This window comes from Beta vulgaris, chromosome 3 (assembly GCF_026745355.1).
Source record: "Beta vulgaris subsp. vulgaris cultivar EL10 chromosome 3, EL10.2, whole genome shotgun sequence".
NCBI lineage: Eukaryota > Viridiplantae > Streptophyta > Magnoliopsida > Caryophyllales > Amaranthaceae > Beta > Beta vulgaris.
Window position 1 is genome coordinate 5791028 of NC_079204.1, and position 26156 is coordinate 5817183.

Below are 26156 nucleotides of genomic sequence, written 5' to 3' on the forward strand. Positions count from 1 at the left end.
CATAAGTCAACTTAATTAACCCTAAGTCAACTTAATTAGCCCTAAATCAACCTAATTAGCCCTAATTAACCTAATCAAACCTTAAACTCTCCCTAACCCAACCCCAACCCCCAACCCTACCCCCAAACCCTAGACCCACCAACCCCACCACCCAACCCCAGCCCCACCCCTCCCCTCCCTTCCCCCTCGTCAGCAACCCCGCATACCCCCTTCCGGCATCCCCCTCCCCTCCCTTCGCCTCACTCGCACCTCCCCTGCCCCCTCCTTCCCTCGCGCCTCCCCTCCCCATCCCTCACTCTTGTTGGCCCCGCCAACTGCTACTGTTGTTTCTCGTTCATTGGAGGAGAGAGAAAGGTCGAAAATTCGCACAAATTCATAGTTCGCTGCAATCAGTGGCGGTGCGATGGTGGTCCATGGAGGGGAGGCGCGAGCGAGCGAGGCAAATGGAGGGGGCGGCGCAACTCGCAGGGAAGGGGAGGGGGCGACGCGACTGGCGGGGAAAGGGAGGGGGCGACGCGACTGGCGGGGAAGGGGAGGGGGCGACACGACTGGCGGGGAAGGGGAGGGGGGCTGGGTGGTGGAGCTGGGGTTGTTGGGGGGGGTGGGTTAGGGGAGAGAGAGATAGGGAGTTAGGTTAGTTAGGTTTTTTAGGTTAATTAGAGTTTTTTAGGGTTAATTAACACTAATGATTAATGGAGTTAAACGCGGTTAGTCATTAAGGGCATTATTTGTCATTTTTTAAAAAAATTGAGGGATCTGGTGAATTTTGAAAAAAGGTGAGATATTTGGTGAATAATTTTTTTTGTCAAAAGTATTTGGTGAAAAAACCGTAAATACTAACTCCTTAGACCTTAGTCCTTAGTACCAAACATAATCATCATATATCAAAATTATATCCCTTACTCTTTCTCTTACGCTTATGCCACATTACTGAACTTTCTCCATCCCTTCCACCAACATTGTGCTGCCGAACTTACCTTTAACTATGTTTAAAGTCACAAAGATTGTGGCCAATGTCATGTATAACTAGCTCCAAGTGTGTAATTTCTCTATTGAAGGTGGTAAAAAAATACTCCGAAAACTTCCACCTGTAAACTAGGTCATATCGACCGAACCACTTGAACTATTGCCCAAATTATAAGGCACTCCTTAGAGTTATAATAAGGACATGTACTCCTAACTCACAATCTAATTTTTTTTAACCAATATAATTTAAGTGAACTCCGTTTGAAGAAAATAAAATAAAATATTAAGATTGTGCGTTGATACATAATATTCCATGGTGTATTGTATATTGGTATACCTTTTGAAACTATTGTGTCTCTTGTTTCTCTTTTTTATCGCATTTTTTTTATACTACTTTCAATAGTCAAAACAGATTTGGGCTTCATCATAGCACCTTTTATTAGCTAACCACCCCATTTGTTCAAGGTGCGACCAACCTTATATAAAAATTTGTATATGTTCTTAATTACAAATATAAACATTACTCCCTCCGTCCCAAAATATAGTTCCCATTTCCATTGTGGGTGTCCCAAAATATAGTTCCCATTTCCATATTTAATTCCACATTTTTCTGTAATTTGTCTAGAAAAAACGTGTCCCATCATTTATTTGCTTTTTGAATTTTGTTTTTTCCTTTGTTTATTCAACCAAAATGTTACAATTAATGTTATTTCACCAATTATTCTCCATTATCTCTCTTAAAATCATCTTTTCCCATACAACATTTATTTAAATAAACAAAAAATCTTTATTATCCTTCTTATTTTCTACTTGCATAAATTACCGTGAAAAAAGGCAAATGGGAACTATATTTTGGGACGGAGGGAGTAGGATTTTTTGTTCGAAACTACCTTTAACTTTTAAGTTTTTACGAGAAACTACCTTATAAAAAAATTATTATCCCAAACTACCTTACTTTTACTATTTTGTTATTGACAGTTACCTTATGCCGTTTCCAGCCTCGACTGAGATTAATCAAGACTCAAGAGTTGGCAAATTGGCAATATAGACTTCATTAGTTCAGTGTGCAAGTCAGTCAACTCAAGACTAAACTCACCTCCCACTATTTAGGAGTGTCTTCACTCTTCCTCACAAAACCTCCCTCAGTGTTCTACCAAACAAAGCATAACACCACACCAATAATACCAGTAACCAGTGCAGCAACGTTGGTCGAAAACACACTCTAGCACAGCAGCAGTAATAAGCTCAATCTCTCTCATATTCTCAAACCCTAATTTTTCTTACTATTCACCAAAATTTGTCACCATTTTGATATTTCTTACTCATGTTCAATTTTTTTCCATGTATAATAAACTTTTCCCCTCATACTTCAATTTCAGGTGATTAGGGTTTACTGTGAATTTTGGATTTGCGCAATTTATCGGAATGACTACTTTAACGAGCCAACGATTGTTCTTGAAAGACTCCACTACTTTCAGACTCTCTCGCCCTGCTTCACCATATCTTTCTGACAGGTAAAATTTGTATTTAGCTGAATTATCTGATGTTTTAGGTTGAATTTGATGCTTGTTGTATGTAATTTGATGTTGTAGGTTGAATTTGATGCTTGTTGTATGAAATTTGATGTTATAGGTTGAATTTGATACTTGTTGTATGAAATTTGAATTGAAGCTTGTTATCTATTTCAATTTTTTTATGTACTACTACATAATCTTGTAAATTGGATTAAGGTAATTTCTGTTATTGATTGAGGATATAGAAATATGTCTCTGCTAGTGAAAAAGTGTGTGTTTCGTCATCCAATTCCTGTCTCATTTTTTCTTGCAGAGGATATGTTAGATGGAGGTCCCCTAAAGCTGCTGTGATTGCGAATTTCCATCTTCCTATGCGTAGTTATGAAATGAAGAACAGGTAATTTATCAATTTATGTTGTTATTAGTATGTGTTAACTACTGTTATGTCTTGTCAGAAAGTGTTATTTTTATTTCTGAGTTTTGTTTCCGTATACATCTTTGTTCGAGCATGTGAGTAACTTCGTTAAGCTGTTAACGGAGAACAACTTGCTGAAGTGTGCCACATATATTTGGATAGTCATTTGTAGATATGGCTTGTGTCCGTCCAGCTATGTCTGAAGTATGTAGGGCAAATATGGTCTCACACATATCTGGTTTATGGAATTCGTCATGTGCCGTTGCAAGGTCTAAGCTTCGAAAAGCATGTATGGTGCATTTGTATTATCAGTGAAGATGTAAATTTGGTCTACTTTCTTAGAAGTAGTTCTTCTTCTTCATCATCTTTAAGTAAAAGAAGTATAAAATACTTGAATATCTATATATGGATAATCTAGGAATTTGTTAATATGCATTTTACCTTGGTCATGTAAAGTATTTCCTGATGGCCAAACTTGTATGATGTATGGTAAATAATGTGCGAGATTGCTGTGATTGCAATGTGGATCACTGCCTCGAGTTTCTAGATGTATTTTATATAGCTATACGCCTATACTATTGTTTGCCTTTCTTCTTCTTCTTCTTTTTTTTAAACCTGTTGTTTCACTTATGTAATGTTTGTACATTTTGGTTGAGAAAATGGGAATTGGTTGCTAAAGGAGGAATAATGCCTAGAAAGTGGCGATAGATTCAAACTGGGAGTAAGAGTGGAATGTAGAATTTTTAGAGGATGAAAGAGAGAAACTTGGATTGGAATGTGACAATCTTGATTCTTGGTAATTCTTTTCCATTAACATGATGGACCTTCATTTTTTTATCTTCATGGAGCACTTCTCTCCATTAACATGATGGACCTTCATTTTTTTATCTTCATGGAGCACTTCTCTCCATTAACATGGAAGCACTTCTCTTCCTAATGTAATGCTCTTCTCATTACCAACTTTAAATTTATTGATGCACTTCTCATCAACCTTCAATAAATGGAGCACTTCTTTCCATAAACTCTATTTGACGTAGTCTTGCAAATTTGACCACATCCACTACTACAACTTTGGAAATCTTCTCTGCGTTGAGTACGACTTCTACACACTCGTAAAGATTACTCGATCTTCAACTTAAACAATTTTTTATGCCCTCTTTTTCACAGGATTGAAATCCATTTTCATGGGCTAAAAGGGAACCCAACAACACATCACACCCAACCATTACTTTCATGGTTAAACACAAAAAATTTCACTCAAACAAAAAAATTGCTCACAAATAATGAAATGAAGCTGCGTTGCTTGTTTCTTTTTACTCAATTTTTTTTAATACTCTTTTCCTCTCTCTCTTTTTTTTTTTTTTTTGCTTCATCTCTTTCCCTTTCCCGGATCTAACCCGATGCTCTTGATACCATGATAGTTTTTTAGAGTAGAGAGGAGATTGAATAAAATATAGAGAAGTTTTGCATTAAACTTGCTCAATTAATCTCAATACAATAAGCGCCTTTTATAGGCTTACAATAAAAAGTAACTAACCTAAAAGTTAGCCACACTACTAAGTAGTGGAAGACATATCTTATGCCATATCCTCCATAACTACTATTCACTAATCATATTTTAATTATAAAATAAATTACCCACTAACTTACTACTAGCCACTAATCCGAATTGTTAGGAAAATCATTTGACTATTTTTGGGGCATAATCCAACATGGAAAGCAAGCTTTAACTAGTATTTCTCCTGGTCTCAAGTCTCAACTACCATATCAATAACTAGCATTTTTACGTAGTTGAAAGGCATTTATTGGTGGAATTGCCCAATCCTAGCAATCGAGTTGTTCACTTCTTCAAAGAAAAATATAGTTAATTTGGGTGATAGTGTTGTTTCTCTTGTGGATGACTAGATGTTCCCATTTGCTGCAGTAGGAGCTAGATATCATTATATAAGAGGCTATCAAGAAATCAGCAAGTATCATTATGTATCAAATTTTCTTCATGACATTAACTCAATGAGATATTGCTGTTTAGCATGACAATTTGTTTTAGCCCAATATGTACATCAGATCTCCTCCTGCTGTAATTTACTCGCATGGGTGCATTACTCGAATCAGCTCACCTGACTTTGCGAATACATCCTAGCTTCTTGGTTAAGAACTTTTTAGTTATCTAGTTAAGAAAGAGATCTTCACGGGAGCTGGGACTTGGCAAAGATGGTTAACGAGGTCCTCTAGCCAGAAACAAATATGAAGATAACCCATAAACTTAAACTATATATCATGGTGTATGTGCTGGTTAAATGGGAGATCATATTACTTACCCCACTTCCCCCTCCTACCCTCCCCCCAACTCCTGAGAAAAATAGCAGAAAAAGAGAGGAAATGACAAGGTTGCTTTGTAAGTTTAATGTAGTTTTTGTGTCAATACTGCATCCCCCTCTTTTTTTACTGTTATGAAGTATTGCATTTTAACTTTTGTATAGCTGTTGTGGTATTGATATATTATAATATTAGCTTTGTTAATATTCCAGGACGAATGTGGATGATATAAAGTCCTTGAGGCTGATTACGGCCATTAAAACCCCGTACCTACCAGATGGACGCTTTGATCTTGAAGCTTACGATGCCTTAGTAAATATGCAGATTAATGGTGGCGCTGAAGCTGTTATTGTTGGAGGTACAACTGGTGAAGGACAACTAATGAGCTGGGATGAGCACATTATGCTTATTGGCCATACCGTCAACTGTTTTGGCAGTAACATCAAAGTGATCGGGAACACTGGCAGCAACTCAACACGAGAAGCAATACATGCTACTGAACAGGGGTTTGCTGTTGGTATGCATGCTGCACTTCATATCAATCCTTACTATGGCAAAACCTCAATGGAGGGTTTGAATGCTCATTTCGCAAGCGTGCTCTCTATGGGACCAGCCATCGTATACAATGTACCTTCAAGAACAAGTCAAGATATTCCTCCTGAGGTGATACATTCTCTAGCACAAAATGCTAACTTTGCTGGTGTTAAAGAATGTGTTGGAAATGAAAGAATTAAGCAATACACAGATAAAAGGATTGTCGTTTGGAGTGGCAATGATGATCAGTGTCATGATTCGAGGTGGTCATATGGGGCAACTGGAGTGATATCTGTTACTAGTAATTTAGTTCCAGGCTTGATGTGGCAACTAATGTTTGAGGGAAAGAATCCCTCTCAAAATTCCAAGCTTATGCCTTTAATTGAGTGGCTTTTTCAGGAGCCAAATCCTATTGGCTTAAACACTGCTTTAGCGCAACTTGGAGTAGCAAGGCCAGTTTTCCGGCTTCCTTATGTACCACTTCCACTGGAAAAGAGGATTGAATTTGTGCATATAGTGAAGCAAATCGGACGGGAGAATTTTGTTGGTGACAAAGATGTTCAGGTCCTTGATGACAATGATTTTATCTTGGTTGGTCGGTACTGAAATCTTTGTCTTTGTAGCGTTGCATTGTTGACAGAATCCGGAAATATGCTTGGGAATGAGGATTCAGGATTACCAGTTTGCTGATTCTTCTCCCTGCTTGTTTCAAATTTCGCTTAACTATGCCGACTGATTTTTCTGCAAGGTATGTGATGAGGTTGTCAGATTGGTATTAGTAGACGCCAAAAGTTTTGTTTCCAGTGTTTTATGTTAATTTATATGATTTTGGCATGTATGCTTTACCGCTGTTCCCAAAATATGTCATCCCTTGGTATATTGGCATATTCACTTGCTAAATTGCACCCCATGCTAATAAAATGCTGCAAGGAAACTAGTATGTGACTAATTTCTTTTCTCTTACTGTTCTCGTCTCCTGTTTTCATTTTTATACAATGCTGTGTGACCGTAAGCATATTTGCAAGACTGCTTGCTAGATAAGTGGGGTTTGCCATCAAAAGGAGTACTCTTCGTTTTTTTTTACTTGTTTCACTTTGAATTTATTCACTGTTTTTACATATCGGACTTTCACCATATTTATACATCAATGTATGAAAACAAATGTTGTAATGTGAAATATTATAGGACTTGTCTTAATGGTATTCCCAAAGTATAAAAAAATTATTGATAAATTTTACTTGTAAATTTTTAATATACTACTTGTCAAAATTGTGTGTTGGCAAATTGTGACAAGTCAAAGTGGAACAAGTATTTAAAAAATAAATAGTAGAGGGAGTAACATGCAGCTTGGAATTCAAATCATAGGCCATCGTCATCACTATTTGTATTGCATAATACTAAACACAACATTATGGTAATCTGTTATTTATTTATACTTACACAAAATCAGAAAAGTTAAAGGGAGTAACATTCAGCTCGGAACTCAAATGATATGCCATCATGGTCACTATTTGTATTACATAATACTAAACACAAATTATGGATTTGGTAATCCGTTATTTATTTGAACACACACAAAATCAGAAAAACTCCAAGGACCGTTGTAGGTTTCCTCTATCTTGTTGCCCCTTCAAACTCCAGCTCCAATTTGAATGCTTGTCCCACAAGCTGCCTTAAATCTGAAATCACTGACACAACAAAACCCCCTTGGTTGTGAGAACTTGTCCTCCGTCCCAATCCTTTGACCTTTATTGCTCCAGCATCCTTCTGTACTGTATACTCCTTTATCCTCACTCTTCTTTTCAAACCTAAAATGGTTATCTTATCCATGACCCATCTCTGGCTCATTGCATATCCTCTATTTACCACTTCTGACGAGATTGTCAAATTGTTTATCCCTGATTCTGCAAAAAACCTTACCAAAGTCCATTTTCCTCCAGGTCCCCCAATATCCATTTCAATTCCGTTGTCCAAGAAAAGCTCCCCGGTGCTGGCTACATGATCACTCATAACCACCAAGAGATGGAACGGTGTGCTTCGTGCAGCTTGAGTTGTCATAGCTTCTCCTTGCATAGCCACAATATTACCTGATAGAGATCAGCAGGAAACTTTATTCTATCTATCTTACTATCTATCTATCTGTATATATTATTTGAAATTTGGAATTCTGTTGACTGGTTGAAACCTCGAGAGTAACACCAGGCCATCTGTCATAATGTAAAAGAATCGGAGTGACGTCCCTTCCTAGCTTTGGGAGGGGTAAAAATGTATACATGCGGAACTAACTGCGCCCTACTAACAGTTGCAAGATCCAAAGTGCTCCTAGGTTTAATAATACCCAAATAGAAAAACAAAGCTCAGTTTTCATGTCAGTGGATTACAATAAACATTACCTTCGTGGATGTGAACATTGATGTGATCAGGGGGTGCACTGAGGCTCACATAAGTTCCTGCAGAGACACTCACTGAAGAAGTGTAGTTGAAAAGACTGAACCAGTTTCCTCTAGGGAAGTATGCATTGACAGATACTGCTCCAGGTTGCAGAACAGGTGAAACCATGATTCCTCTGCCAATGAGGAACTGGGAGCTAATTCCGTAAGTTGCGACATCATCCGGAAAAGTAAAGAAAAGAGGTCGGGCGATAGGGATTCCTCTTAAGTTTGCGTCGTACATCAATGTGTAGTAATAGGGGAGGAGTTGGTAGCGGAGTCCCAATACTGTCCTCGCTGAAGCAGCGACAGATTCCCATAGATAGAGCTCCTGATGAGTAGTATCGCGAGCTGAATGGTCCCTTGAAAAGGGATAGAAGGCGCCGAGCTGCATTTTAAACAAACACTCAAAAAAACTCACCAAATTAATGGTGTGCAGTTTGTACTTGTACAGTGGTACGAGTCTTTGGTCCAAGTTTATGCCAGGGTTTAAAGCATAAAGGAAGATTGTTATAAGGACATGAGTGGGGGAACACGACATTCATGTTAAAATGTATCTGATTAAAAGACTCTTGCTGTGACTTTCATGTTATCTGGTCGACTTGTTTGTTACCTGTGAACTATGATCTGCAAGTCATGTGTAACAATGTGAGCATATAACACATGACTTATGATTTTCTCCTCTTCCTCTCTGTTTTTTACTTTTTTTTTTTCCTACAAGTATGTGGTTCAAAACTTTTGAGCTGTGAGGATGAAAATAGAAGTGTTACGTACGGATTCCATATCCTTTTAGAGTGTCACGTGTCTGAGTTTCTGACACGGGTAGGCAAGACAAATGAAGTCTTGCAGTGACATGGCTCAAGATTCAAAGTATTAGAGAAATACCTGTATCCATCGGCGACAAAGCTCTTCTGTTGTACTCTCAGCAAAACCACATATATCTGCTCCAATCATTGGCATCCCAAAAAGTCCAAAGTTCAGCATAGTTGGAATTGAGTATTGCAGGTCATCCCATCTTGCAGCATTATCTCCAGTCCAATGTGCAGTGTACTTCCCAGACCCAGCAAACGTTGACCTTGAAAGTAGAAATGGCCTCTCGTTGCTGGTTCTAACGAGTGCTTCTCGGGTGGCTTGAGATTCAAGAAACCCATATAGATTATGGGCATTGTATTCTGTAACATTACCATAATGCATAGCTGTTGCTGGAATAGTCTTGCTATTTATTGGTACACGGCCTCCAGAATTATTGATCTTATATGGTGGATTGTCAAGCGTAGAACCAGGGGTAGGTGCGGAAGTAATAAAATTTGAAGCTTCATTCATATCTATCCAAATGCCATCAATCGGAAGAATATCGCGGAAACGCTTGATCTCGTCAACCCAGAAACTCCGAGCAGCAGGATCCAAAAAATCAGGGTAGTAAACTGGTCCTGGCCAAACAGAACCCAGGTATGGATTACCATTGCGCTTGATAAAGACATTAGATTGCATCCCTCTGATAAAAGTTCCATACGACTTATTTGTGTTGATCCCTGGGACGAAGAACAAAACCAGACTTAGCAGGTCAATAGCAGGTTTAATACACCTTTGTTTCAGGTGGAAATAGGTTATAGAGAGAACATGCTCTCTACAGAACCAGAAAATGTTCTCTACAGAATAAGAGAAGAGGAATTTAAGGGGTTACTCCAAATTGAAATTACAATTATCTCCCTCTCTATGCTTTGTGGAGAATAGTTCAGTAAATAGCTAAACTCTTTCAGTTGATGTAAAATTCTGATAAAAGCATTCCCAAATTGTCAGGTGAATTACCAGGATCCAAGATTGGAACATATCTTTGGCCATTCCTGTGGAGTTTTGTCACAAATTGCTGCATCTTGTCTAGTGGAAAATGTACAGGATCTAGAGTGAAATCTTTAAAGGCATCCATATAATCAATGTCTGTCCACATTACTTCCAGAGGTATTCTAGCTTCTGCATACTTGTCTACCACTGTCTCGATCTCATTTACATCACGATAGCCCCAACGACATTGATGAAAACCTGAAAATCGAGAAATAGCTTAGTTGCATACAAATCATCTGCTTTTGTTAGCATGGAATTAATGGTAGATCATCATCTTGTGCAGATTTTAAGATTAGTTTGCAGAGAATAGAACTTCAGTTACTCCCAGACCCCAGCATTTCTAAAAGGACCATTTGCTTTTGTTTCAACTCTATTTCTCATCAAGTGAAAAAGATTGAAGATCCAAAAGGAAAGTATGCAACAATTCTTTAATTCTCTTGCTAACTTTTTAGTTTGTTGCGAAGGATAGTCATATAAATGAGATTTGACCGTTGATATAGGGTATTTGCTTGCTAAATTTGATTTAACAAGATGTCAGAACAAGATTTGACTCGTCACCTTAAGTATTAAATTAAATATGTTCAAATGATGTCTTTAGTGATAAGTTCTAAATTTGTTTCTGTTTGTTTAAAAAGCTCTCATAAGTCATTATAATAAGCTTCCATAAGTTTAGATTAGTTTTAATAAGTTTAGATAAGCTTAGCAAAATTCAGATGAAAAAAACACACATGTAGAAATCCATGCATGGAAGTAATTAACAAGAATAAGCAAGAATCAAGGTAGAGAAACTAGAGATATGTAGATTACCAAAAGCCCAATAAGGCATTGGAGCTGGCCGACCGATGAGTTTAGTATACTGATCCACAACCATCTCTGGTGTACGTCCAGCAAAGATGTAGAGGTCAATAATGCCCCCAATTACCCTGTAAGTAATTCTATCACCAGTATATTCAACATCCATCCCATTGCTATTCAACAGAAACACCCCATGAGTGGAACCCACCATCGGCGAAGATCGAACATCCATGTAAAAAGGGTGGGATCCATACAAGTTAAGGTCCCTATTGAAGCTAGCAATGTCAGCATTCCACAGAGTGAGAATCTGGTTATGTGCCAGTTGGAAGGTGGGTTTGGTGTGCTCCCCAAGCCCATAGAGGTGGGCCTGTTGGGCTGGAAGAGAAGAGGAGAGTTGGAGGTATTGGTCCTTGTAAATAAGGAAGGTGGTGGGGTTGGATGGGATAGGAGTGGCGTCGAAAAGGACGTCATGGGTGGATTTACGATATATGGTGAAACCAAAGGGAGTGGTGTGTAAGAGAGTGAAAACGAGGTCGGAATGAGGGTGTGAAAGGACTGTGGTGGTGGGTTGGTTTTGTGGGATTGGATTGGGGAGGTGTTGAAGGGAGGAAAGTGGTGGCGGAGATGGTGGAGGTGGTGGTCGAGGGAGGACCTCGTTGGGGACTTCCCATCGACGATTGTTTGCATCGGTGATCCGAATTCTCAAAGTGTCGTCTTCCTCAAAGCTGCATGGTGAGTTTTGGGGTCAGCATAATTTGCAATATGGAACTATGGAAGAGGGTAGGGAGTAGAGATGGGTGTCTAAAACTCAATATTTCTGCACCTTATTGTAATCATAGTAATAAAATAAACATAACTTTTAAATCTAAAATGTAAGTCAATTTAATAACCTTAATACTCCTTCCGTCCCATAATATAGTGCTTATTTCTTTTTTACACGGTCCCCAAGACGTAACTTTAACCTTTAATATCTTTAATTTCGTATTAATAAAAAATATAAAAAGTTGATATTATTAAAGTACACATTGAGGTGAATTTAACAAGATCCTACATGAGTAGGTTTTTTTTTTGTATGTATTAATGAGAATATTTGGTCAAAAATTTTAAAGTTAGATCTACCAAAAATGAAGTAGGCATTATATTATGGGACGGAGGAAGTATAGTCCGTCTACAAACAATCAACATTTTGAAGGTAAAGTAGTACTATACCTAGCAGTGAAGCTAAGAAACTGAATGTCAGGCCCATAGACAGGGGAGTTACGAATAAGCTGCAGCAAAGCAGTCAATGATTTTCCAGTTGAGTTATCAACTTTAGCATTCTTCACTTGGTAGCCATACCCTATTGCTTCTCCTTGGTTATCATTCTTGGATGTTGTTGCTCCTTCTACGACCATGCACAACACTAGCGGTAACACTACCGCTAGTGTTGCGCAAATGTATCGCGGCAATCTAGATCTTTCCATGTACGATGAGTTCTGCTCCTCTTTCTTAACCCTCGATAAATGTTGAGCTTTTAGGATTGAAGACTAACAATATTTGCTGACAACAAAGAAGGTGTAGAAAGCTGAATGTTTAGGCTACTTTTATAGCAGTAGTCGTGGTACAATGTAAATTATACTATCTGATTGCCTTATGAGTTGTGTAGTGTATCATTGTATGCGTATTGCGTATCAAATTGCCTGGATGATAAGCAGAATAACAGGAAGAAATTGTGCAAAGGTCCCACTATATATCCACTCACAAATATCAAGAATTGGCCCTTTCTTCAAGTATTACTTTTTCTATTGGATTAGCAATATAAGTAAATTCTTAGTAAAGACAGTCCAAAAATCAAATCCTCAATTTGTTAAATTAAAGATAATTACAAAATAATCTTTGAAGTTAGATATTTACATAAAAACAATCGAACAGTAAGGGAAAAAGGTTAAATTTTAAATGATTTTAGATACAAAACGTTTAATCATATTGTCTCAGTGAAGACGACCTTTCTAACTTATAATTAAGATATACTTAAGTTATATAAAAAAAACTTGAATGAACGTGGTTCACAATAACTTATTGTGCACCAGATGTGATGTGATACAATTAGTTTTTATTTGATATAGTCCATTTATATTTAATATAGTTAGTTGTTATATGATATAATCACCTTTTGTATAATCAGTTTTTGTACGATATAAAAGTTTTCGTATAATATAGTCAATTTTCTCTAATATAGCCAATTTTATATGATAATTCAATTTGGGCTCACAATTTTTTATTACGAATCCCATTCATCCAAGACTGTCTATAAGTTATAACAAATTAATCCTATTAGAGAAGTCAATTTTCTCTAACAGTCAGTTTTTATATGATAAATTAATTTAAGCTCACCATTTTTTTATTATAAACCCCATCCATCCAACTATCCAAGACTGTCTATAAATTATAACAAATTAATCCTATTAGATATGGGTTCCTTTTGGAATTACTCCTACAATATTTTCTCGATAGGAATGAGTACTCCAAGATAAGCAATTGAATATATTATATTATAATATACCATTATAACAAGATCCAATAATATCAAATTTGGCTCTATATTCAGCTTTGGCATATCCACAAAAATGACGTATAATGATCAAATTATGATATTTTTTTCTTTACGAATTGTGATGATAAAGTAATGGTCTTTTTGTGCTACCCTTTTTTGAGTGCGGTTTTGGAAGTGGTCATACATATCCTAGTTCTTTCAATACCAAACCCAATACAAAAGTGACAAAAGAAGCTGTTGGCTCACAAGGCCACTACTATAAGTATTAAAGGTTTTCAAAAAAAACCTAATGGTCCCAAATCCCAATTACTTATTGAAAGGAAAATGTTGGTAATGTGCTTGGACCAGCCCACGCCTCCCCTATTTTTTTTTTTTTTTTTTTTTTTTGATTGGGAAATTAAGTCAGCCCAAGGGCTAACCCTACCAAGGCTACTAGCCTTGTAGGAACTACCAGCACATTGGCTGGTAAAGCATGCAAAGCATGCTAAGGAAATATCCCAACATAATGCTGGGGATAAGGATCGAACCCCTGACCTCAAGGATTAGAGGGGAGTGCTCTACCACATGAGCTAGCTCCTCATCCTTAATTAAGCCATGGTAGTGATGGTACCATGGAAAAAAAGTAAAATCCAATGTTTTTTTTTTCTAGAGGAACTAAAAAAATCCAAGTTAAATCAAAGAGTTAGTTGGATTAATAGTGGATTAATAGTAATTTTATAAAGATCCTCAATCTTACTATTAGATTAACTAATTTAAGGTGTATTAAACTTGTGTGTCCTTTCAAAAGATCTCTTTGTTAGTAAATGCTTACTATTTAGACTATACGCCGTTTATACTCTATGCGTTTTTTATTAACTTAAACATTTATTTGACCATAGGGTTTTAAGTGAATTAGGTATAATGTGAGTCATAAAAAGAAAAATAAAGTATTAATCTGTTGTATATTATATTTAAGTGAAATGCTTACTATTCAGAGTAAAAGATGTAAGTCATAGAAGGACAAAGTTTTAGCACAACTATGTGCCGAATCCATGAATCAACCAAAAGAACAAGAAAAGAAAGGATATGTGTAGAAAATGGTCTTTGATGATATAACCTCAAAAAAATTTATTAAAAGAGACGGTCTAATTTTAATATAAAAGTAGACATAGTTACTAAATGGATTAAACTAGTCACCGAAAGAAATTAACCTAATCACTATTGGTCTAATTCTCTTTTTAATATTGAGCTGATCATTGCCTAATTTTAACTTAAGCCGATCTCTTACTAGAAACTCTAATCTCAGCAATAAAAAATATTACTTATAAAATCATAAAAAAAAAACTAATGCCATGCACTAACCTTTACGTACTAGTTATAGGTTGATACTGAATAAAGATTGACAACCATTCTTCGGCGAAAACATCATGAATTACTGCTGTTGTTACTTAGGCTTAGCTTGTCCAAACAAGCCTAAGTATATATACTACTTCTGGAGGAGGCATTGGTAAATACTTAATTAAAAGAGTTGGAAGGCCCATGGTATTGATATCAATTGTATATAACAGTGGTATTGTGACATCAAATACTACTATAATAGGTGCGGAGAAATTGGCTGCTTCTTATATATGAAGCTGGAAATTAAGTGTAGAGCATTCGATAATGAAATGCATGCATGGAAGGCGTGAGTGACGGGAAATAAGATCAAAAGGCATTTACCTGTCATCCGAATATCCGATCCATTGCTTGATAGTGCTATAATAGCTAGATATTAGTATATTACATGAATCAAACAAAGCTTCGGATAAAAAGTTGTAACTGTTCGAAGTTGAGCTGGTGAATCTGACGATTATAGGCTAACACGTTTGTGTCATTTGCGACGCATCCATGTTGCCTTGATTTCTTCGAGGTAATAGCTTCTGTTTTGTATAATGGTTTAATTTATATTGTTACAGGTCAACACGTACGTGTGTTAGTGTGTCATTCTTGACACGTTCGTGTTGGCCTGATTCATAGCCGGTTTTATTTTACGACTTATTTTTGTGAGTTATGTTATCATAGGAAGCTAAAAAACTCTTTTATTTTGACGAGACTTAGGTTATATTATTTTTAAGACAAATATCTTCTTGCCAACTAAAGTCTTGTTCGGTTAACCTTAAAGATAACAATATTTTGCAAATACAACAAGAATGAGTATGATTCTTATTATATTTCTATCATACACTCGAGTGTACCGTGACTAGTAAACATGGTATACCAAAGATATTTTATTACTCATTACTCATCTGAAACTTCCAAATGTGCAAACTTTGTACAACAGGAAGAATTCTAGATGAGCAAATAGCAAAAAAACAGCCATACCATGGGTATACAATAAATACACTCGATAAGTCGATATCTTTGATAGTTCATATTTAAAACCACATTTACATGGAAATTCATTATTATTACAACATACACATAATAAGACTGAAACGAACCATTCAAAGAAACCTAGTTAGTAGGTTTCCTATCAGTACTTGAGCTCCAAGTTGAAGTTCTGTCCAATGAGCAGTTTCAAATTTGAGATTTCAGACACTACAAACTTCCCATTTATGTTAGAAGTTGAGCTTAGTCTCATTCCTTCACCCTTCAAAGTTCGATCAACACCTTTCTTTATGTTCACTCTTTTTCTTAGACCCAAAATGGTTATTTTATCAATCACCCATTTTTGACTCTTAGCATATTCTCCTTCCGTAACATTTGATGAGATAGTTACACTATTTGGTTCCAATTTTGCACCAAATGTCACCCAACTCCACCCTCCTTTCTTACTGTCCTTCACATCAACGCCGTCATCCAAGTAAATCTCACCGGTGCTGGCACCATGATCACTCATAACAACCAAGAGATGGAATGGTGTCTTCCTCGCAGCTCGTGTTGTCATGGCTTCACCTTGCATAGCCACAATATTACCTGATACATATTGGAGAGGAGCACTTTTATGAATGACAATAACCATACATCCAAGTTGATCTGTGTTTTTTTTAATAAGAAAAGATGAATGTCTCAATATATTAAAAGCCATGAAAACATCCAGGATGATATCAGATTAACTTGCTAATGTAATAATGAATGCTCATCTTCCACACTATGTTGTTATTGTTATTACTCTGTCACACTATTGACTATTTGGTCACATAAAATAATGAGAACATATCATACTTTTAAATTGTTGTAATAAGAACGTCAAGATTTAGTCTTTGCCAAAACATTAAACACATCTAACAGTATTAAAACAGAGAATATAATGATACTACAGAAAAACATAAGATTGCAATTCCTTCTTTTGGAGTGAATTTTTTTGAGCATTACCCAAATAAGTTTCTTGTTTTACCATTATATAGGTTGGCTATGCAATAATCTATTTGGATCTCCTCATCATACACTACCAGGCTACCAGCAATAACACAATCAATAGAAGATGGTCTTGTTGCTGCTATTGGTGCTTGGTTTCAGCTAGAAAATCACAGAGAAAAGGCTCAGCCTTTTTTATACATAGAAAAGGGGTACGAAAAACGTTACCTTCTCGGATGTGAACATTGATATGATCGGGGGGTGCGCTGAGGGTAACAGTTGTTCCTGTAGATACACTGACTGATTTCGAGTAGTTGAACATATCGAACCAGTTTCCTCGTGGAAAGTATGCATCAACAGAAACTGCTTCAGGCTTCAGAACAGGTGAAACCATCATTCCTCTGCCGATGAGAAACTGTGAGCTTATTCCGTAAGTTGTGGTGTCCTCTGGGAAAGTAAAGAATAGGGGTCGCGCTATGGGGGTTCCTCTCAAGTTTGCCTCATACATCAATGTATAGAAGTAGGGGAGAAGCTGGTAGCGGAGTCCGAGCACTTTTCTTGCAGAAATAGCAACAGAGTCCCACATATACAGCTCCTGGTGGATGCTATTTTTTTCTGAATGGTCTCTTGAAAACGGATAAAAGGCACCCAGCTGCAATTAAGAAGCATAATAACAAACAATAAGAAACCATATCAACAATTTGTCTATATTAATCGCCTTCTTTCAGCATGAATATCACATTCATGATTAATTATCATAATCCTATAATGACTATGCAATGCTTTTCATCAGAAAACTTAAAGACATCAAATGAAGCTCATGGCAAGGGCAGGAACATATCACACATAGAAATGTTGCTGATGCAGAATTTAGTCTGCAAATGCAATGGTTTAACATGCCATATATCATAAACACACACTAACCTGTATAATCTAACATACTACTAAAACTTGTAAGGATTCCAGATTAACCTGTATCCACCGACGACAAAGCTCTTCTGTTGTGTCTCCATTGAAACCACATATATCAGCTCCAACCATTGGTATTCCAAAAAGTCCAAAGTTCAATATAGCAGGAACCGAATATGCCAAGTCAGCCCATTTTGCAGCATTATCTCCGGTCCAATGTGCAGCATACTTTCCAAAGCCAACAAATGTTGATCTCGAAAGTACAAATGGCCTTTCTTTGGTAACTGCAATGAGTGCATCATGGGTAGTTCGAGCTTCAAGGTATCCATATAGGTTATGAGCATTGTATTCTGTGATATTACCATAGTGCAAAGCTGTTGCTGGCATAGTGTTTTTCGATATGGAAACCTGAGCTCCATTATTATTGATCTTATAAGGCGGATTGTCAAGGCTAGATCCTGGGGTTGGTGTGGAAGTGACAAAGTTCGATATTTCATTCATGTCAATCCACAGTCCATCGAAGGGAACAAGATCTCGAAATCTCTTAATCTCATCAACCCAAAAGTTCTGAGCAGCAGGTTTCAAAAAATCAGGAAAGTAAACTGGTCCCGGCCATACAGCACCCAGGTATGGTTTACCGTCTCGCTTGATAAACACATCAGATTGCATCCCTCTAATAAAAGTTCCATAGGAGTTATTTGTACTAATACCAGGATCAATGATAAGCACATATCTTTGCCCATTATTGTGAAGTTTACTAACAAATTGCTGCATCTTTCCCAGAGGAAAATTAACAGGATCTAGAGTAAAATCTTTGAAGGCATCCATGTAATCAATATCAGTCCACATTACTTCCAAAGGAATTTTAGCTTCTGCATACCTATCTACCACGGACTCAACTTCATTTATATCATGATAACCCCACCGGCATTGATGAAATCCTGCAACGCGAAAAGATAGCCACTATGTATGCTTAGAATAGTTGCATTGAACACATTTGCTTTGATTTTGTCAGAAGCAGTAAAAGAAAAAGAAAAGTACAAAAACAATTGACAGGATCACAATCATATGGCAAGGAAAGTTGTTCATGAATATGGTGGTTTCGAAGATCACCCTTCTTAACCAATCAAAACAAAGGTAAAGAAACAGTCACACAATTATACAAGAATGGTATCTCAAATATGCAACAGTTGAAGATCATCTTCCAGAACAGGGGCGGGGCAAACATAGCGGGGGCCTTATACGCTCTCTTAGAATTGGGCCTTTCATATTTAGTACATAGGAGAGAAAAGAGAGTAGCCACTAATGGGGAATTGGGGATTTGAAGCCGCGCCCCTTTGCCCCATCCCTTACTACTTTACCATTGATCCAAATGCTTTTCTTATGTTTTTCTTTCAAACATTTAATACATATAATATATTTAGGGGCCCTCTATTTTTGGGGTTCTATTGCATCGCCTATACTACATGGGCCAAGAACCGCCTCTGTTCCAGAAGATTGAACTCCCTTGCTCACAGAAAACAGTCAAATATAAGCATGGGTGGATTAGGGGGAGAGAGAGTTAGGGTTTACTTAGGGTTTGTAGGGTTAATTAAGGTTAATTAAGATTAATGACTAACGTAGTTTTCCGCCGATAGTCATTAAGGGAATTTGGATGTATTTTTTAAAAAGTCAGAGGTATATGGTGAATTCGAAAAAAAATTGAGGTATCTGGTGAATAAAAAAATTTGTTAAGAATATTTGTGTGAAAAAATCATTTCGTCAACCACCGCAACCACCACCACATCCGCTACCATGGCTTTTTCAAAAAAAAAAAAAACAATTTTTTTTTTTGGAAAAAACCATGGTAACGGATGGAAATTCCGTTACCTCCATGGTGGTAACGGAATTTCCATCTGTTACCATTTACCACCATGGTAGTAACAGATGAAAATTCTCTTACCACCATGGTGGTAACGGAAATTCCGCTACCTCCATGGTGGTAACGGAATTTTCATCTGTTACCATGCACTAGTGGTGGATTTTTTTTTAAAAAAAAAACTAAGAAAATTCTATTCTAGTGTGGTTGACGGTTCTTCGTGGTGCTCCAGTGGTGACAGTCAGCGATGGTGGTGTTAGATGGTGGTGTTGATGGTGGTGGTGGTTAGGTGGTGGTGGTGGTCAAGTGGTGGTGGTACGAGAAGTGAGAGAGTAAGAGTGGGGTAAACAGGGAGGAGTATGGGGGAATTTAAAGGAAAAAATACAGGTAATTTTTAGTAAATACGGATGGTAAAGAGCGATTGGCTTTGAAAAGTCATTTTTTTTTTTCTTTTTTGGTTCGGCAACATAGTAATTTTATACTTCTACTACTTCGGACTAGTACTTGGTACTTAGCCTAGGTATCAAAGTCTTACATTGTTTACTTTCAACTGCGCTCTCTCTCTCTCCCGCCTAAAAAAAACTGCTCTCTCTTTCCCCCCTAATAAAAAAACTTCTCTCTCTGATAGTCTGATCTCCCACTCGTTCTCTGGAATTCAGGTAAATGTCTTGCTAATCTTTGTTGTAGAATTTTCCTGTAATCAGATTGGTTTTCCAAACATTAACTAGATGAAATACTTGTGTCCCGTTTGTGAATTTAGCTTTTAAAAATTTTGATTTTTTAGAAATTTTCTTTCTGCCCATATAATACATATTCTGTTTTGTTGAATTTCTCTCCTATTCAATTCCATTGACGTGTTGATTTTAACCGTTTTCCTGAATTTTATCTATAATTGACTCCCTAATTTCAATTGGGTTGTATTTTCCGGAAATATTTATAAAGAAAAATCGCAGTTGAGCATGTTGATAATCTAGAAGATTTGGAAAGTTTAAGATTGGTATGCTCTTCATGGAGATCTGAAACGAAGGATGTTAGTTATATGAATTTGAATTTATGTCCATCAAAAAACACCCAACTTCCATGGTTAATGCTGGCTATTCACCCACCAATTTACACCGCCGATTTTACAGCCTCACGAAGGGCATGGTTCGTAAAATCGATCTACCTCGATTTGACGATGACGCTGACGCTGACGACCACCGAAGGTATTTTAGTTCAAAGGGATGGCTGATTGGTGTGAGTAGGAAAAGAGCTCTTATCTCATTTTTTTGATCCTTTTACTGGTAGTGTCATCAAACCACCAAGTCATCCCCTCCTTGAGTTTTCAGACGGATGGAAAGACTCACCGAAAGAGTACCAGAGTGCAAAATTTAAATTGTAGTTACAAGGATTCGATCCCTTCACCTCATGTAACTAAGGCCCAAAACACACCACTGCTCCATACACTTTTATTTGATTTATTATTGTTACAAACATTATAAGTACAAAGCTTTTGGGGCCCCTGTCAAACTGAGGCCTTGCGCGGTCGATCACTTCGCTCATGCCAAACGCCAGCCCTGGTTTCAGATTGAAGATGTGTGTTTTTTTAGGGGAGAATTTTATTCCATTAATGCCTACGGTCAAGTAATAGCCTTTGGAAGCGAAATACCAGATAGACCATTTAGAATCGTTGCAAATTTAAAAGCTCAAGGTTTTATACCCTATGTGGTTCATAGGTTTTACATAGTTGTACTAGAAAGCACACAAAAACTATTGTTGATACACAGGTTAGTGCACGTTAAGTTCCGCAAGGGTAATTTCAAGTATTGGAATACTTGATCTTTTCAGCTATTTGAGTTGGATGTTGACACTGGCAAAGCTAAACAAGTTAAGAATATAGGTAATCGGGCATTATTCATTGGTCACAACTCTAACTTTTTTGTACAGGCATCATCAGATAAACGTAGTTGTAGACCTAATTGTATTTATTTCACCGACGATAATTACGGACAATATTGGCGTACAACCTGTGGAGGAGGAATGGATATGGGCATATTTTGTTTGGAACAAAGAAAAGTGGTTGCTCCAGATTATCGAGGCCCTTCTCAGTTTAGTCACGAAACTCCACCTATATGGGTAGAGCTCCCCTAATTATCAAATCTCCAATACTTAGAAGTTTTTATTAGGAAGATGTTTTTAGTTTTACATTCTGCTTATCTGTAGTATTTAATCACACTTGGACTGAGAGAAACTGGGTTGAATTGAACTGAAAACAAGTCTAAAAAAACAGGGCCATAATCATATAACCTCTTGCCAGGGGACTATATATATACACAGTCATTGTCCCAAAAGGTATTTGCAAATCAAGACAAGTCGTGTTTACTTGTTCTAGCATAAAGAGTTAAAGACCAATCAATAAGCTAAATTCAACGGTTTGGTCCAAAGCATATTAAATTTAAATTTATACATCAGCAATACAATAAACTACTCCTCCATGCTCAATCCCAAAATAATAAGCCTTATTTGTTTTGTTTTGTTTTTTGGTACATCCTAGTCAAATTTTACTAATCATTTCCATAATAGGATGTTAGCAAAAACCATAAAATTATAATCTTACAAACATGGACTATTTATCAAGTTCAAAACAGAAGCATTGTTATACGTACTCCTCAATTCACATCATAACTCAATCAGAAATATCTATGATCTATCCACTTACAGGGTGTTTGGTATAGAATTATTTGATATAGAAAACGGATTCAAATAAGCATTTTTATTTCTAATTGTTTGGTATGAGTGTTAAATAACAAATACCGTTTTCGCAGGGATTCACAATCCCTCCATTTGTTACCCTTGTGAAACTAGTGGAAATAACGTTTCCATCCTCAATCATACACCTCTCAATTGTTTCTGTTTCACTAGGATACCAAACAACTATCAAAGATAACAACTATTATTTCTATTTCCCCTCCTTATCCAAATCTTTTCCATTCCGTTCCCATACCAAACGCCTTATTAGTTCTTGTATTTCCAATTAGTGTTGATCAGCAATTAACATAAATTGGCTATATATAGGAAATTCAAACTATACCATAACAAAGAATATATACACCCAATTCATAAAATCAATAACAAAGCTAATCAAGATTAGTAAAAAGATTACCAAAAGCCCAATAAGGCATCATAGCAGGCCGGCCCACGAGCTGAGTATATTGATCAAGAACTGCTTCAGGAGTTGGCCCAGCAAAGATGTAAAGGTCAATAATACCCCCAATAACCTTATAAGTAATCCTATCTCCAACATACTCAACATCCATCCCATTACTATTCAACAACAATACTCCATGAGTGGACCCCACCATAGGAGAAGATCTAACATCCATGTAAAAAGGGTGGGACCCATATAAGTTAACATCCTCATTGAAGCTAGCAGTGTCAGCATTCCAAAGAGTTAAGGTTTGGTTATGGGCTAACTGGAAGGTGGGCTTGGTGTGTTCTCCAAGCCCAAAGAGGTGGGCTTTGTGGGCCGGAAGGGAAGAAGAAAGTTGAAGATATTGGTCCTTGAATATGAAGAAAGTGGTGGGGTTGGTGGGGTCAGGTGTGGCGTCGAAGAGAATGTCATTGGTGGATTTGCGTGAGATGGAGAAACCAAAGGGAGATGTGTTGTGGAGAGTGAATGTGAGGTCGGAGTTTGGGTGTGTGAAGGTGGTTGTGGATGGATTGAGGTGGTGTTGTGGTGGTTGTGATGGTGGTGATGGTGGTGGTGGACGAGGGAGGATGTTGTAGGGGATCTCCCATCGAGGTTGGTTGGCGTCGTTGATTCGGATCCTTAAACGATCGTCTTCGTCGAGACTGTGAAAGTCAAATTGTATCGATTTTAAAAAAAAATTAGAAGAGAAGTATTATTGGAGAGTTAAAATACAAGAATAATAAAAAACAAAAAAAAAATTCTTTATCTAAATTAAGCAAATTATATTATTAGTCTCACATCAATTTAAGGGAACTATTTATTAATTCGATCTTGATTCTATAATAGAGGATGTGTTATCGATTAGCAAAAATTTTGTAACTCTGTCTTGATCTCATGTTTGTAGGGATGGTAGTAATGTGGCACTATGGCTCATAATCTTGCTAGGTTTATACTTTCGAAATTGAGCAAAGGTGGGAATGTCATGTTCCCGCCAATATTGCTTCTCGTGTATAAATGGACACTTTTTCCAGTCCCTTAATATACACGGTATGTTTTCTTTTAAAAAAAGAAAATAGAGGTGGCTGGTGAGCAGATTTGGGTTTGGACTAGGCCTGCTTTTTTATTAGAGATGCTTTGAAGTCAAGTATATATTTCTGAAAAAAAAATCTTAACGATATTCTGTAACCAAATGTAACGAATATGTAATTCAATACATCAAAATACCTGACAGTAAGACTAAGAAGTTGAATATCAGGGCCATAAACAGAGGAATTCCTTGTAAGTTGCAACAAGGCAACCAAGGATCTTCCTGTGGAGTTATCAATTTTGGCATACTTCACTTTGTACCCGTAGCCAATCACTTCTCCCTGACCACCATTTTCCGGTTTCGCCGCCGCCTTCGTTTGTACCGTCACCATGCACGACACTAGTAGTGACACCACTACTAATGTCAATGGCGATGCCAATAACTGTGATCGTTCCATCTCTCAATCTATTAACAATCACTGTCGAGTTCATTTGGGTTAGTAACTAGTGGAAATATAATAAGAATGTTGTTGAGTGCTCAATAGATCAACGTGAATAATGATGATTGTAATGCAAAAATACATGACCTTTTGGTCCTCCTTTGAATGTAGACTGATAATTGGCCGTAGCTTACACTGCCAAATACAAATCAACTTTAAATTGGTCAAAAATTCTTTGGTCCCATGAAAGAAGTGACAAAATTGGACTTAATTAACACATTTTCCTTGTACTCTAGTAGTGGTGTCAAGTGAATGATCAACTACTCCTAATTCCTATACACCTATTGGCTTTTTTTTTTAATGAGTATAACTTTCCACATCTCTTTAACAAATTATATTGTAATGTTCCCTAACTTATTTTAGTTCATGCAAATTAAACTCTTACCTTGGCATTGTACTACAACTTTAGAATTTTGTAGATGCTAATATTGAATGAGTCGAAGCATATCGTTACCGTGCTTCAAAATTTGACGTTAAATAAGTTAATCTTATTGACCTATTAAAATACAGTGTCAAAAAATCTTAATTTGAACCCATTTATTTTATTTTCATTGGTGTGAACGCAATTTGATAAATCCATTTAGTCTGAACTCTATTCTAGACTTTCTTTTTTCTCTTGTTTTTTAGGGACCTTGTTATCCATTTCGTCTTTTCATGTAATAAGGCCTAAGGAGTGTCAAGGACTTGATGATAACAATCATAAATAAATGATATAACTTTTATTAGTTCATATTAGGCGAAGTGTACACTCTTATTATTAGTCAATATTCCTAGTCTCCATCGAGACATATGGTACATCGAGGCAATGCGTGTCTCACCTAATATGTTTATGGAGATTCTATTTCTTGCATGGATTGTGAAGATCTGCAAGGGGGAAAATGGGATGCTTTTGGGTTTCCGTTTTTGCTTGGTTGGTGTTGTAATTTGAAAACAGGTATTTGAGCTAAAAGAACTCGAGAGAAATATGAGTCGTGTCTCAGTGCATCCTAAACAATAAATAATTATATTGTTCAACGAGATGAACAATTTTTTTTTCTTAAGCATGAACCAGTAAAAAGTTCATCCATTTACATTTGTTCAATCATTTGGAAATATGAATACTTCAAGGAATTGGTTCATCCATGAACCATTGCCAAGTGACGAACCATTTTGGAAGGCTGCAAACCGAATTTGGACCGTCAATTTTTGTTATCTTTCATTTTTTTTTTTGCAGTTATAAACCAAAAATTGGACCGTCGGTCTTTATTACCTTTTCATACATTTTTTTGTTGAGAAAGTCATGAACCAAAAAGACCGGCGAAAACATTTTGAAGTCGGTGTGAGCTGTTATTAGTGAATACAATGTATGATGGAACAGCTAGGTATGACTTAGGAGCATTGCTGACTTAAACTACTTGCAAAGACTTATAGAGTGGACAAGTATAAGTCTACAATCTTTGAGTCTTGACTAAAAGTCTAAAACTTATAGCCCTAACGGCCCGTTTGGCCGTTGGTCATAAATGGTGGTAATGGGAATGAATTTGTGTATAAATTTGTGAAAAATATCATTGTCCATTACCATGGTAATGCTAATTTATCCTAAAGTGTCCACTTTCCTTCTTGAATTTTCATTCCCATCCAATACCACCTTGTAGGGTGGTAATGAGTGGTAATGAAAATTGCTTCCCCTTGGAGACAAAAGCACAAGTTTAAGGGTGAGATTGCTTGTCCATGGAGAAAAAATGCCTCCCCATGGAGATATAAAGGGTGCTTCCCTAATAAAATTACACATAAAATTCATTCCCATTACCGCAATTTATTAACGACTACCAAACGGGCAGTAAGTGTTTACATATACTGATCTTTTCACGTAATGAACCAGAAGCAAAATTTTCTTGGCTTAATCAAAATTCAAACCTACACCTAGTCACCTACCATGGAAATCCTCCATCACCTTGTAATTCTCTTCCTACAAATTTCATGGCTTGTATTGTTATACCACATGAGTCAATGTCATGCTGCTGCTGTTCACAGTAGCATTAAGTGCATCGACCAC

The 26156-nt window shown here is 36.9% G+C and overlaps 3 protein-coding genes across 5 annotated transcripts; 1 reads left to right on the forward strand and 2 right to left on the reverse strand.

Annotated features, from left to right (window-relative positions):
* The first annotated feature begins 2029 nt into the window (after positions 1-2029).
* LOC104888348 (4-hydroxy-tetrahydrodipicolinate synthase, chloroplastic) lies at positions 2030-10084 on the forward strand. Of its 3 annotated transcripts, XR_007272407.2 has the most exons (6): positions 2030-2202; positions 2346-2480; positions 2794-2877; positions 5424-6493; positions 8896-9623; positions 9975-10084. XR_007272407.2 is itself a non-coding variant. In XM_010673287.4 (4 exons), exons 2-4 carry the CDS (start codon positions 2392-2394, stop codon positions 6349-6351), a joined length of 1101 nt encoding a protein of 366 aa, XP_010671589.1. In that variant the 5' UTR covers positions 2030-2202; positions 2346-2391; the 3' UTR covers positions 6352-6708. The 3 variants fall into 3 exon arrangements, 1 of the variants encoding a protein (XP_010671589.1); XR_002039475.3 differs by lacking the exon at positions 8896-9623; XM_010673287.4 differs by lacking the exons at positions 8896-9623; positions 9975-10084 and having other exon boundaries at positions 5424-6708.
* On the reverse strand, positions 7099-14769 carry LOC104888349 (alpha-glucosidase). Its single transcript, XM_010673288.3, has 7 exons — positions 14686-14769; positions 12021-12350; positions 10824-11536; positions 9984-10214; positions 9060-9706; positions 8139-8562; positions 7099-7832 (listed from the first exon to the last, which is right to left on the reverse strand). Exons 2-7 carry the CDS (start codon positions 12272-12274, stop codon positions 7360-7362), a joined length of 2742 nt encoding a protein of 913 aa, XP_010671590.2. The 5' UTR covers positions 12275-12350; positions 14686-14769; the 3' UTR covers positions 7099-7359.
* Positions 14770-15575: 806 nt separating this feature from the next.
* On the reverse strand, positions 15576-24194 carry LOC104888351 (alpha-glucosidase). The gene is made up of 5 exons (XM_010673289.4): positions 23820-24194; positions 22569-23257; positions 17632-18509; positions 16888-17311; positions 15576-16278 (listed from the first exon to the last, which is right to left on the reverse strand). The coding sequence occupies exons 1-5, from the start codon at positions 24077-24079 to the stop codon at positions 15836-15838; spliced, it is 2694 nt and encodes an 897-aa protein (XP_010671591.2). The 5' UTR covers positions 24080-24194; the 3' UTR covers positions 15576-15835.
* Between the last annotated feature and the right edge of the window lie 1962 nt (positions 24195-26156).

What these genes read in the sequence shown, in the direction of transcription:
- LOC104888348 (XM_010673287.4), top strand. Translation starts at nt 2,392, where the DNA reads ATGACTACTTTAACGAGCCAACGATTGTTCTTGAAAGACTCCACTACT. An exon ending in TCACCATATCTTTCTGACAG is followed by an intron (nt 2,481 to 2,793) that starts GTAAAATTTGTA and finishes TTTTTCTTGCAG; the next exon opens with AGGATATGTTAGATGGAGGT. An exon ending in AGTTATGAAATGAAGAACAG is followed by an intron (nt 2,878 to 5,423) that starts GTAATTTATCAA and finishes TTAATATTCCAG; the next exon opens with GACGAATGTGGATGATATAA.
- LOC104888349 (XM_010673288.3), bottom strand. Translation starts at nt 12,274, where the DNA reads ATGGAAAGATCTAGATTGCCGCGATACATTTGCGCAACACTAGCGGTA. An exon ending in TTTCTTAGCTTCACTGCTAG is followed by an intron (nt 11,537 to 12,020) that starts GTATAGTACTAC and finishes CTCACCATGCAG; the next exon opens with CTTTGAGGAAGACGACACTT. An exon ending in TTTGTCGCCGATGGATACAG is followed by an intron (nt 8,563 to 9,059) that starts GTATTTCTCTAA and finishes TTTAAAATGCAG; the next exon opens with CTCGGCGCCTTCTATCCCTT.
- LOC104888351 (XM_010673289.4), bottom strand. Translation starts at nt 24,079, where the DNA reads ATGGAACGATCACAGTTATTGGCATCGCCATTGACATTAGTAGTGGTG. An exon ending in GATGCCTTATTGGGCTTTTG is followed by an intron (nt 18,510 to 22,568) that starts GTAATCTTTTTA and finishes TTCGCGTTGCAG; the next exon opens with GATTTCATCAATGCCGGTGG. An exon ending in TTTGTCGTCGGTGGATACAG is followed by an intron (nt 17,312 to 17,631) that starts GTTAATCTGGAA and finishes TCTTAATTGCAG; the next exon opens with CTGGGTGCCTTTTATCCGTT.